Source organism: Mustela nigripes, chromosome 1 (assembly GCF_022355385.1).
Source record: "Mustela nigripes isolate SB6536 chromosome 1, MUSNIG.SB6536, whole genome shotgun sequence".
NCBI lineage: Eukaryota > Metazoa > Chordata > Mammalia > Carnivora > Mustelidae > Mustela > Mustela nigripes.
In genome coordinates this window covers 61,882,876-61,896,475 of record NC_081557.1, presented here as the reverse complement: position 1 = coordinate 61,896,475, position 13,600 = coordinate 61,882,876, and the positions used below count along the sequence as shown (strand labels likewise).

Sequence of the window (13,600 nt, the reverse complement as noted above, 5' to 3'; positions counted from 1 at the left end):
CAGAAAGGTAAAAAACTTATATTCTGAAAACTATAATACACTGATGAAAGAAATTGAAGGCAACACAAATAAATGAAAAACAATACCATGATCAGGGACTGGAAAAATTAATACTATTATAATGTCATACTACCCAAAGCAATCCATAGATCTAATGTAATCCCCATCAAAGTATAAATAGTATTTTTCACATAACTAGAACCAAAATATCCTAAAACCTGCAGGGAACCAAAAAAGACTCCAAAAAAACAAAGCAGTCCAAGATTTCAAATAGAATAAAGCAGGACTTATCATAATCCTAGATTTCCAGATATATCTCAAAGCTGTAGTAATCACAACAGTATGGTACTGGCACAAAAGAGAAACATAGATCATCAGAACAGAATTGAGAGCCCAGAACTAAATCCACATATATATGGTGAATCAATCCTTGATAAAGGAGAAAAGAGTATAACGGGTAAATGTCTTTTACCCATTCTCTTCCATAAATGGTGCTGGGTGAACTGGACAGGTACATGCAAAAGAATGAAACTGGACTACCTTCTTATCCATAAAAACAAACTCAAAATGGATAAAAACCCTAAATGTAAGACCTCAAGCCATAAAATCCCTAAAAGAAAACAAAGGCAGTAATCTCTTGGACATCAACCTTAGCAATATTTTTCTGGATTTCTCTACTAGGGCGAAGGACACAAAAGCAAAATAAACATTTGGAATTATATTAAATTAAAAAGCTTTTGCACAGTGAAGAAAACCATCAGCAAAACAAAAAGGCAACCTACTGAATAGGAGATGATATCTGCAAAGGATATATCCAATAAGGGGTTAACATTCAAATTATATAAAGAAATCATAAAACTCAACGTCAAAAAATAACAATAATAATCTGATTTAAAAACGTGCAGAGGACCTGAATAGGCATTTCTCCAAAGAAGACACAGAGATGGTTAAAAGACACATGAAAAGATGTTCAACATCACTAACCATTAGGGAAATGCCAATCATAATCACAATGATATCTCACTTCATACTAGTCAGAAAGGCTCATATCGAGAAGACAAAAAATAACAAGTGTCAGCAAAGATGTGGAAAAAAGGAAACCCTTGTGTACTGTCAGAAGGACTGCAAATTAGTACAGCCATCCTAAAAAGGTATTGAGGTTTCTCAAGAAAGTAAAAACAGAAGCACCATTAATTCCACTTCTCAGTACTTCCTAGAAGAAAATGAAAAATACCAATTTGAAAAGACACATGCACCTCTATGTCTATTGTGGTGTTATTTACAACAGCCGTGATGTGGAAGCAACTAATCTCCACTGGTAAGTGGATAAAGGAGATGTGGTCTATACACACAATGGAATATTACTCAGACATAAAAAAAAAAAAAGAATGAAATCTTGCTCTTTGTGAAAATACGGACGTAAAGCGTATTATGCTAAGTGAAATAAGCCAGACAGAAAAAGACAAATACCAAATGATTTCACTTACATGTAGACTCTCAAAAACAAAACAAATGAACAAACTAAAAGAGAGACCGACTTATAAATACAGAGAATAAACTGGCAGTTGCCAAAGGGAAGGAACAGGCAAAACGGGTGAAGAATTAAGAATTAGAAAATTCAAGTTACAAAATAAGTAGGTCACAGGGATGAAAAAAACAGCATATGGAATATAGTCAATAACACTGTAATATACTTATTATGGGTGAGTATTTCATAATTTAGATAATGTTGAATTACTATGTTGTATACTTGAAATTAATTAGTATTATACGCCAACTATATTTCAAAAAAAAAAATTCGCTGGCCTCACTGAATGATTATGTAAGCAATCACTTCTCTTCAACTTTCTGATATAGTTTGAGTATAACTAGTATTATTTGTTCTTTAAATATTTTAGTAGCCCTCACCAGCAAAGCTACCAAAACCTGGTATTCTCTTTGGGAAAACGTTTTAAAATATAAATCCAATTTCTTTAATAAATACAAGAATGATCATGTTATCTAGTTCTTCTTGAGTGAATTCTGGTGGTTTGTATCTTTGAAGAAAGGTAACCATTTCATCTAAGTTGTCAAATGTACAGATTTAAACTTGTTGAAAATATCAGTGATTACTGTACTTTTAATACCTGTATATTATATACTGATATCACCTTTCTCATTCCTGATATTATATTATCTTCTCTCTTCTTTTTCTGATCAGTCTGGCTAACAATTTTACTCATTTTCTCAAAGAACTAGCTTTGGGTATATTTTTTTCTTTGGTTTGCAGAGTTCTCTTTACTTACTTCAAAAAAACTAGTATTTATTTCCTTACTTCTGCTTTCTTTGGGTTTAACTGTTCTTCTTTTTCTAGTTTCTTAAAGTAAAAACTGAAGTCATTGATTTAAGACCTTTCTTCTTTTTCTAAATAGACGTTTAGTGTTATAAATTCCCTCTAACTGGGCAGTAAATACATACCACAAATTTTGATATATTGTGTTTGCTTTTTTCTTCAGATCAAAACACTTTCTAGTTTCCCTTTTGATATCTTCTGAAGTATGTTTCATTCCAAATATTTGGGGATTTTTTAGTATCTCTTGTTTCAAATTTAATTACACTGTGGCTAAACAACAAATTGTATACCTTGAATCCTCCCACACTTATTTTGTAGTCCAGAATATGGTCAATCTTAACAGCACCTGAAAATATGTACATTCTGTTGTTTGATAGAGAATTCAAAAAATGTAAACTATATCAAGTTAGCTAATAGTGTTATTTAAGTGTTATTTTAATAGTGTTAATTTAAGTGTTGTGCATTATTCTATAAGCATAATGATTTTCTTTTGACCATGTCTATCAACTATTAAGAAAAGAATGCTATAGGCTTCAAGTATCATTGTGAATCTGTGTATTTCTCACTGCAGTCCAGTCGGTTTTTACTTCATTTATTTTGAAGATTTCTTATTAGGCACATAAACATTTAGGATTATTATATCCCAAATACTATAAAAACCTTACATCACATTTCAATTCCTCCCTCTTGAACTTTTTACTATTGTTGCCGTATTTTACCCTTACATATGCTATAACCTCACAGACTACATTGCTATTATTTTTACAATTATAATTTTAAAGGGATATATATATAAAGTATTTTTTAAATTTACCTATATAGTTACCATTTCCAGTGATCTTCATTTCTTTGTGTAGACTTAGATATACATACAACTGTTAGCATTTTCTTGAATACTTCTTGACAAACTTCAACATTTCCTCTACTATAGGTCTGCTGGTGATGAATTCCTTCAGGTCTCTTATGTCTGAAAAAGTCTTTATCTTTGTATTTTTATGAACATTTTTCTAGAGGTACCTGGGTGGCTCAGTCAATTAAGCCTCTGAATCCTGATTTTAGCTCAGGTCATGATCTTAGGGTCCTGAGCCCCACGTGGGGCTCCAAGCGCAGCACAAAATCTTCTTGTCCCTCTCCCTCTGCTCCTTTCCGTGCTCTTTCTCTCCCTCTCTCTCAAATTAGTAAGCAAATAAATAAATAAACAAAAGCAAACAAAATCTTCAAAGATATTTTTCTAGGTATACAACTCTAGGTTGACAGCTCCTTTTTTTCAGTTCTTTAAAGATGTTGCTTAACTGTCTTCTGCTCTGCATTATGCCAAAATGAGAGATTTGCTGTCATCATCTGTGTTCCTCAAAATAAAATGTTTCTCTTCTTTTTTTTTAACATTTTCAAGATTTTTTTCTTTATCACTGGGTTAAATGACTATAATACAGTTTCCTTCCTGTTGCCAGGGTGCTTAAGGTTCATTAAGCTTCTTGGACATGACGGCTTACTTTTTAACAAGTTTGAGACACTTTTATTCATTATTTCTCCAAATGCTTTCACTGACCCTCCTGCCCTCCCTCTTACAGAGACTTCATATGCATATCAGCCTATTCAAGTTGTCATATTAGATCACTAATATTCTGTCCTATTTTTTTATTTTCTCTTGGTGTTTCATTTTGGATAGTTTCTATTGTTATGCCTTCAGGTTCACTAATCTTTTCTGCAAGTTCTAACACGCCATTAATCCTACCCTGTGTATTTTTCATCTCAGATGTTACAGTTTTCATCTTTAGAAGTTTAATTTGGATCTCTTTTATATCTTCCATATCTGCTTAACATGTTCAATATCTCTCCTAGGTTCTTGAGTATATGGAATACAATAATAACTACCATTCTGAAGTCCTTGCCTACTAATTATATCATAGGTATCACTTCTGAGTTGGTTTCAAATGATTGATTTCTCTCATCATTATTGGCCTTCTCCCTAATTCTTTTCATGCCTGGCAATTTTTCATTGTATGCCAGACATTGTAATTTTTATCTTATTGATTGCGGTATATTTTTGTGTTCCCATAATTTTCTTTAGATTTATTTTGGGATACAGTCATTTGGAAACAGATCCTTTCACATCTTACTGTTTGTTTTGTTGTGGTGGTGGTGGTAGTGGTGGTTATTTTAGTTGGGCCCAAAGCAGTTTAGTTAGGGCTAATTTTGCCCCATTCTGAGGTAAAACCCTTTTAATGCTTCTAATGATTTCTAATGCTTCTAACTCTTCACAGTGCCTTGGAAATTATGAAATTTTCCACTCTTAATGAAGGGAACAGTAACCATTCCTAACCCTGCAGGAGCTAAGAGAATTTTTTTTCCTCTCTAATGGGTTTGGCTGGTTCTTTCCCCAACCTCAGCAGATTCCTCACATGCATGCACCAATCAGAAGTCACCTATTTGCTGGGATCCTCTGCACATCGTTCTCCTCTCCCACCTGCAAACTTTAACCACTTTGTCTCCTTGGAATCCTGGCTATATCTTCTCAACTCTGGGGCACAGTCAGGCTCAGTTTTACACCCCTTCTCCATGGCCTAGAAATGCTCTCCGCGTAGGAAGCCAAAGCAATCACAGGGCTCATCTTGTTAGTTTCCAATCTTTCAGGATCACTATTCTTTACTACTTAAAATACAATGTTTTGAAAACTGTTATTTCTTTTATTTTGTCAGGGGGGTTTTTTGTTGTTGTTTCAGGCAGAAGGGTAAATCTGTTCCCTGTTACTCCAATTTAGCCTGCATCAGAAGTCATCTTCGATTTTAAACATGGTCAACATACAAGTTTTATCACATTTTCAGATAATCCCAATATACACAGTCTCTGCAGGTCTGTTTTGTTGTTTATTTGTTTCTGTCAGATATTGATCTTGGTGCCTTGTTTTCTTAAGTGATTGATTATTTTTGACTACAAAAAAAAAAAAAAAAATGAAGAAGGACTTCTGCTTCTAGGAAGATCCAGCATACATCTTTTCCTTACCTCCACTAATTACAACTAAAAACCCTGGACATTAGATATAAAGCAAACATTAAAAACTGAAAATTGAAAAAGAGAGCAGATCATCTACAGATCATATAATCCAAAGAGTGACATGGTGGTAAGTAGCCTTATATATTCCAGTCTTATATCTGAAGAAGCCTGGCAAACTAGAAATGCTAATAAGCACAGACAAAAATCTACTCTGTCTTGCTAAAGGACCAAGATAAAGGCAGTCTACCAAAACACAAACTTCTGAACAATAACCACTCTACTCCAGCCAAACATAACAACAACAAAAAGGAAAAAAAAAAAAAAAAACCCTGTGACCCAACCCCCAGCAATGACCAAATGATCACCCTCACAAAGCTATACTAGGGACTCTAACACCTCCAATGAGGAAGAGTCCGAGTACACGAAGTACTAAGTCAGAGAATACCAATGCCAAGTACAGTCAGAGATTACCACATACCAAGACTTCCATCCCACTGGCTGATAACTAGGCCTCTGCTTCCCTACCCCTATCTCGGGGTGTCATCAGAGACCATGCCAGTAATAAAGAGGAGCTACCACCCCCCTTCAGAGGTCAATGGAAGCCAAATGCTTAATATATGGGTTGGTTTTGTATCTTGCATTTTCCTTTCTTTTTTTTTTTTTTAAGATTTTATTTATTTATTTGACAGACAGAGATCACAAGTAGGCAGAGAGGCAGGCAGAGAGAGAGGAGGAAGCAGGCTCCCCGCTGAGCAGAGAGCCCGATGCAGGGCTTGATCCCAGGACCCTGGGATCATGACCTGAGCCGAAAGCAGAGGCTTTAACCCACTGAGCCACCAAGGTGCCCCGCATTTTCCTTTCTTATACACTGCTTTTCTTTGTCTCTTTTATTTATATTCCTTGATAAAATTCTGCTTCACATCTGCTTCTTTTAGATGTACTTATTTTTATCAGTTGTCCTTTGCATTTGTCTCTTTTAATTTCCTTATATTTTATATTATCTTTCTCAAGCAAAAAAAATAAATAAATAAACCTGGATGATGAAGACTAGTTATGATGATAAGCTATACCCAAAAACAAATTACAGTCTTTTTCCTTTGGTCTAACCGACCTTGCAATAGTACTCCAAGTCATTTATAGCAGAGCCCCTAACAGTTTCAAGATTTAACCTCCAACCTTAAAATCCCTAAGATGATTAATTAAATTATTTATATAGAAACAAATGGCTCAGTGGGTTAAAGCCTCTGACTTCCGCTCAGGTCATGGTCCCAGGGTCCTGGGATTGAGCCCCGCATCGGGCTCTCTGCCCAGCGGGGAGCCTGCTTCCTCCTCTCTCTCTATCTGCCTTGTGATCTCTGTCAAATAAATAAATAAATCTTTTAAAAAAAAAAAAAAGAAAGGAAGAAAAGAAGGAAGAAAGAAAAAGAAACACAAGACAAAATTCTCTCCTAAACTAACAAAAATTCTACCTTAAGCAGCTTATACACAGTGAGGCGGAAAAAAACAACAAATAAAACAATTTCAGTGCTTATCAATGCCACAAAAAAAGGTAAGATTAGGAGTTACAAAATAGAGAGGTGAGGGCAACTTGTTTAACTATGATAGTAAGAAAGGGCTTTCTCACCAGGTGACAGTGGGTCAACTAGGTAAGGAGGAGATGCTAGCCAAGAAATTTAGGGAAACAGATTTCCAAGCAAAAAGAAAAGCAAATGTTAACGCTGTAAAAGAATAAGCTTCAAGTGTGCAAGAGACAGAAAGAAAGCCAGTGTAAAGAATGAGGCGAAAAAGTATAAGTCAGAGCCTTGTAAGCCAGAGTAAGGCATTTGAATTCTATTTGGTGTCTAGTGGGAAGGGAAGGTTTTTCTGAGTTTTAAGCAGAAGATCAACGTGCTGTAATCTGTATTTACAATGACTCTCACTTCCACATATGGAAGAGAAACTACAGGAAGACAAGAGTGGAAAAATGCAAACAAGAGATGTTAGGGCTCCAGTTATAACTGGAGGTGGTGGGTCACTTTAAGATCTAGAATATATTTCAGGGGCGCCTGGGTGGCTCAGTGGATTAAGCCGCTGCCTTCTGCTCAGGTCATGATCTCGGGGTCCTGGGATCGAGCCCCGCATCGGGCTCTCTGCTCAGCAGGGAGCCTGCTTCCCCCTCTGTCTCTGCCTGCCTCTCTGCCTACTTGTGATCTCTCTCTCTGTCAAATAAAATAAATAAAATCTTAAAAAAAAAAAAAAAGATCTAGAATATATTTCAGAAGTGGAATAAGATTTCCTACTGGATTGAAGTGAGAGTCTAAAGAGAAGAAAGAGTGAGAACTCTAAATTTCTGGCCTGAGCAACTGGACGGATGGATGATGTCATATGCTCCAGAGGGAAGGCTTAAGGGAGCAATTTGAGAAAGGGTGCTTTTGTTTTTTTAACTTAATACTTTCAGTTTCTTTCTTTCAAGTTCACCTGTCAAATTTCTCCAACTAGTTTACAATCCATTTTGTATTTCTTTTGTATCCTTATGTGCACAGCACAGTATTGATATATAATAAGTAGCTGCTAAATCTAATTAAATTCAAGTGGCCTTACAAGAAAACATACGAATCAACATTTTCAAACCTTATGTTTAAAAAATCAAATACAGATGTTTTAATCAAGGACACTGCATGTTTAAAATTAAAACACAAATGCTAGAAGCAGGCCTACTAAATATATATTTACAATTTTAAAACACATGCACTGTTGAATGCTTGGTTGCATAAATGAAATTGCAGAGAAAAGTTTTCAAACGGACCTATATAGAAAGATTTTTAAATGTCATAAATTATAAATTAAACTAAACATAAATGAACTACACCTAACATCACATTTTAAACAACTGTTAGCAGTATATGATGAACTTTGAAAGACTGGAACCCTGTCATTGTCACAACAAACATAATAAAGGGAAATCTTCAATGCAAACTTTTATGTGTTCTCTTATAATAATATTGTGGCGAAGTTGAATCTAAGCAGCTGGTGTTCTTGTTGTAATTAGTTTTAGTACATTAGCCCCAAGAAAACATCTCCACCATTTTAGAGCCCTATCTTTGGCAGAGCTAGAGAAAATATTTAATTCTTTACACCTTGTCTATACTTTTCATATATTTCACCCTTTAACAACTAATTCTCTATCAATTCTAAAAAGCTAAAAAAAAAAAACTATACTATTTTTTAAGTTATACACTTTTCCTTCCAAAAGTGCTAACAAACACATAACAAGAAACCATTCTCAGAAAGCTAGTAAGTCAATTGCCTTAAGTTTGTAATTCTTAAAACTGCTAGCTAATCCTTAAGGCTAAAAACTACTGATCTAATAACTGAGACTTGCCAGGGCTTACTGACAGATATCATGGGTAATAAGAGTAACTGTAAGATAAGATATTCAGATAATAACAAAAGCTCTAATAGAAATGCCCTTTATTGGGCACCTCGGTGGCTCATTGATTAAGCAACTGCCTTCTGCTGGGGTCATGATCCCGGAGTCCCAGGATCTGTCCCACATGGGGCTCCCAGCTCCATGGGGAGTCTGCTTCTCCCTCTGACCTTCTCCCCTCTCATGCTCTCTCTCACTGTCTCTCTCAAATAAATAAATAAATAAATAAATCTTTTTAAAAAAGAAAGAAAGAAATGCCCTTTATTTAGAGTATCTGACTCTTCACCTGTTCTCTATAACACTAAGACAAACACAACCAGCAGAAGGTATACTCAAAATTGCATAGTACAAACACTAGCCTATTTTCTGCTTTGAGACAACTATCAATATATTCCTCTCCCAAGTAAAGCAGAAGGTCCCTCAGAAGCAGAAACCATATAACCTTGCTTATTTTAATGACTCCAATTGCACTTACAGTGTCTAACACAGTAGATGCTCAACAGTTCTTATCCTTTTTTGGCTCCTAAACCTTGACCCCAGCGTGGCAATTCTTGGAAAGGTAAGAATTTTGTCCCATGGTCACCAATGACATGTCTCAAAGATAGAGCTGCCTCCAAGTTCCCTCCTTTCTTCAAGGTTCAAGTCCCATGTAATTCATAAAACTTTCTGATTGCTCCTACCCAAAGCTAACTTCCTTTTCTAAAGTTTAAAAGACTGTATTGTCTTATCACATATTCGACATAAATGTACTATCTTGTACTATTAATTACCTATTCATTTTAAATTCAGATCTAGATATACCTTGTACCCTCAACAAAATTAATTTTGAGAACAGAATAATGGTTTATATTTGTGTCCCAATACATCAAAAGTGCTGTGCATGCAGTAAACATTTACTAATAAAAATTACAATAAAGACAATATGAAGCCAGTTCTGCATATTCTTCCAGCTTGTACTCATTCAAAGAAAGTCAATGCCTTTGAAATCTCCTGGTCAAAATGACTAAGAACAGGTAACTATCGTAACCAAAAATAACAAGATGATATTGCTACTAACCAAACAGTTATTATCTCATTGTCTCCGAACAATTTGAGGGGGTCTATATATATACATATACATATGAAACCAACCCATTATCACAAAGATATAACAAGAAGTGGAAAGGTAAGAGTACAACCTCCAAAAACTGATTATTTAATAGCATGAGCAATAAAACTATACAGCACAGTAACAACAGATGTCACAAAATAATATGTCCCCAATTTTTGAAAAAGGATATATAATGTGGATTGTGAATGTGCATCTATGTCCATGCATTTATACACACTGGAGGAGAAGGAAGGACATAAAAAACACTAAACTGGTAATAATTACTACATGGTGAAATTACAGATGATTTTTACATTGTTTTTTAATGCTCTTCTGTCTTTTACAAATCAGAAATACATACCTAATATAATAAATAATTTTAAAATAAAAGCTCCTAACATTTCAAAATACTGTTGTTGATGTTATAAGCCAACAACTTAGTCTAGTAAGCAATACAATCAAGTGATAGAATAAAGTTATTTCTTAAAGCTGAGTTCAGTCTCTCTGAAAATATTTAAATCTTCACCTACTCTGCACCAACTACTCTCCTACTAAAGAAACAGCTTTATAGAAATAGTACAAATAAAAGGCTCTATTTAGATAAAGAAAATCAAGCTTATTGGGTTATCACTGGTACCCAGAATATATTATGTCTAAGTTCACTTTCCTTTAAACATGGTCAAAGTCTGTTTAAAAGACCTTCAATCTCATTAAAATTTGGTAGTTAATGATAAAAAAGTCCTTAATAAAAGATCAAAATTAAGTTTTGATTCTTGTCATAAAGGAAGGTTCTCTATCTTAGCTACAGTAAATACATCAATATAATTTTGAAACTACTATAATTTTGTAAGGTATTACTACTAGAGGAAACGGAGGGTATATGAGATCTCTTTAGTATTTGTTACAGCTGCATATGAAGCTATGTATGATTCCTTCAACTAAAGGCTTATTCTTAAAAAATATATTAATATGTTATTAATATATTGATATAATATATTAAGGGCAATCTCCTACATTGATTATATCAAACAAAGTCAAAATCATCTCTCCAGGAATTAACAACCTACACCAGGCACACACACAAAAAAAGGTTATGAAACTTTACTTAGAATTTAAAGGTAAGTATTTAAATAGAGATGTTATTTGGGTATTAAAGTATATACCATGTGGTAGTTATAGAAAAGCATGTTCATAGTTAAAGAAAAAAAAACATTAAAACTCAAATCTATTCTAGCATAAAGGAGAAATAGTTCTATGTTTCTTGAAAAGTGAGAAAGAAGAGCAACACCCACAATAGGTTGGTGTCACTATTATGGTTCTCACAATGTGCTATAATCTATATTCCAGTCCTTTCCAAACATTATTATTTCTACTGTGACTTCTTCACTAAGCAGCAAACTCCACAAGTATAAGAAACATCTTCATCCTGTCTATCAGCAGACAGCATGGTAACGGACATATGATAAATGCAGAGCAAAAATTAAATTATTTTATACCTGAAATGAGTATTTAAATAGAACTTTGAACTATTTTCCCTTGTTAGAGAATTCAGGAACTCCTCAGATAAATAAATATTTTTTTCTTAGCTGAATTTTTCAATGTTGCCTATTAATTCTATTAAGCAACTTTAAATTTTTTTCATATAAATGTATTTTTAAATAATGGACTTAACAATGAAAATTATATAATCTTGATTTTATAGTTACCATAAAGAATATTAGACTAGACAACACTGATTTCATTCTTATAAACTTTGAAATTTAGAAGAACCATTAATTATGTTTGGAAATGGGACCAATGTTCTAATGTCCAAGAATAATGACATCACAAAAGCTCATCCTTAAATCATTCTCCCATAAGAAATGGCAAGAGAAGCAGAGTATGAAATGAAATTAAAGATACAGAGAAAGACATAGAGATATATATCCTATCAAAGATGAAGATCTACACTTAAAGAAAAGAATAGTCATGAAGGGCAAAGGGCAGTGAATCACTTTCTTCCTGAAATAAATGGAAATAAGTCACATATGATAGGAATAAATAGATGGCATCAAGGTTCTTTTAAACATTTAAGACTATCCTTCAAAACAGAGACAAGATCTTCTGAAATTTCAGTACCTTTCCCTTTTTTTTTTTTTAAGGGAACTTGATTTAAAAAAGAAAGATAAAAAAAAATACATGGGAAAACTTCAAAAGCAACAACAACAACAAAGTAATTACTTACCAAATTGGCCATATAAATTGTGAGCAGCCCTCTCCTGCAAATAATTTTAAAAAGAGAGTTAGATTAAGCATCCATATGACTTAATACTCACTTTATCATTTTTTTAGAAATCAAAACGATTATCAGGAGGAGTTAAGAAAAAGGACAGATTACACTGAACTTAGTTTTCAGTACCCTAACAACTGGATCTAAATAGATTCTACAAGTCGTTCTGTTCAGTGCTCATTAAACATTCTATTTTGGTGGCCATTAACTGAAATAATTTAAAATTATTATTGCCTTATAATTATTAACTAGATTAAATATAATGGTCATTTCACAATATATACCATTATTGAATGATTATGTTGTATACTTGAAACTAATATAATGTTATGTGTTAATTATATCTTTATTTTAAAAATTACTATTATCATTATGAATTAATAAAAAGAGGAGTATAATTTGCCATTACTCTACATTTACGCTAAAGAAATCTAAATTTAATAAAGAACCCTAAAGAATTCATCTTGCCGAAAGGTCAAGGTCAAGGCCAAAACAATGCACATTTATGGCAAAAAAAAAAAAAATCATGTCTTCTATTTATTTCACACACAGTACAACTGTTTATTAGATGTCCTTACAAATCATACTAAACCATGTTGGTTTTAACTTCATTGTTAAGTGAGTAGTTAGGCACTAAATGAACTTTCTAATGCCAAAAGACAAATGAACATTCAAGAAACAGTCACTTTAGGGAAAAACTATACACTTATCAAACTTATTTAATGAAAATAAAGGTAGAAAGTCAAAGAATATTTAATCACCTCATCTAACTTATACTGCATGTAAAGCCATGAATAAAGGCTATTCTTTAGGAAAGAAGTCTTCAATGTTTTAAGAGTTTAAGGGCAGAGTTAAAATAAACATTGACGGGGCACCTGGGTGGCTCAGTCAGTTAGGTGTCTGCCTTCAACTCAGGTCATGATCCTGGAATCCTAGGATCAAGCATCACATGTGGCTCCCTGCTCAGTGGGGAGTCTGCTTCTCCCTCTCCTACTGTCCCCCCATCATCACTCTCTTTCACTTAAAAAAAATTTTTTAAAAAGAAACTTTGAAAATAATAAAAACTTAATTGAAGTTTCAATTTTGAAAATTTCTAGTACTTAAAAAAAAAACTTTGCAAATAAAACAAGTACCAATATCAAATCATTTTCACTTAAATTTCATGCCAGGTCTTCATATTAACATTGTCAATGAAATCTTGAAGTCAGATCTAGTCATATATAATCTAGATTGTTCACTATTTAAAATGGCTTAATAAGAATTCTAATATCACTAAAGCCACACGGAGGCCATACAATCTAACTGAACAACTGAAGCTCAAAAACCAGGGTTTCATTTAACTTTAATTCTTTGGTACTCTGTAATTTAATTTTTTCATTAAAATGAGGGAACAAGGGGGCACATGGGTGGCTCAGTGGGTTAAGCCACTGCCTTCGGCTCAGGTCATGATCTCAGGGTCCTGGGATCGAGTCCCGCATCAGGCTCTCTGCTCAGCAGGGAGCCTGCTTC

General features: G+C 33.8%; 1 protein-coding gene across 5 annotated transcripts in view; it reads right to left on the bottom strand.

Annotated features, from left to right (window-relative positions):
• The window catches only part of TMEM135 (transmembrane protein 135), a 316,110-nt gene that overhangs the window by 194,071 nt on the left and 108,439 nt on the right, over window positions 1-13,600 (bottom strand). For all 5 annotated transcript variants that reach the window (XM_059412370.1, XM_059412399.1, XM_059412361.1 and 2 more), the window contains one exon: window positions 12,047-12,080. In XM_059412370.1, coding sequence (XP_059268353.1) covers window positions 12,047-12,080 — 34 coding nt within the window. The remainder of the gene's footprint in view (window positions 1-12,046; window positions 12,081-13,600) is intronic.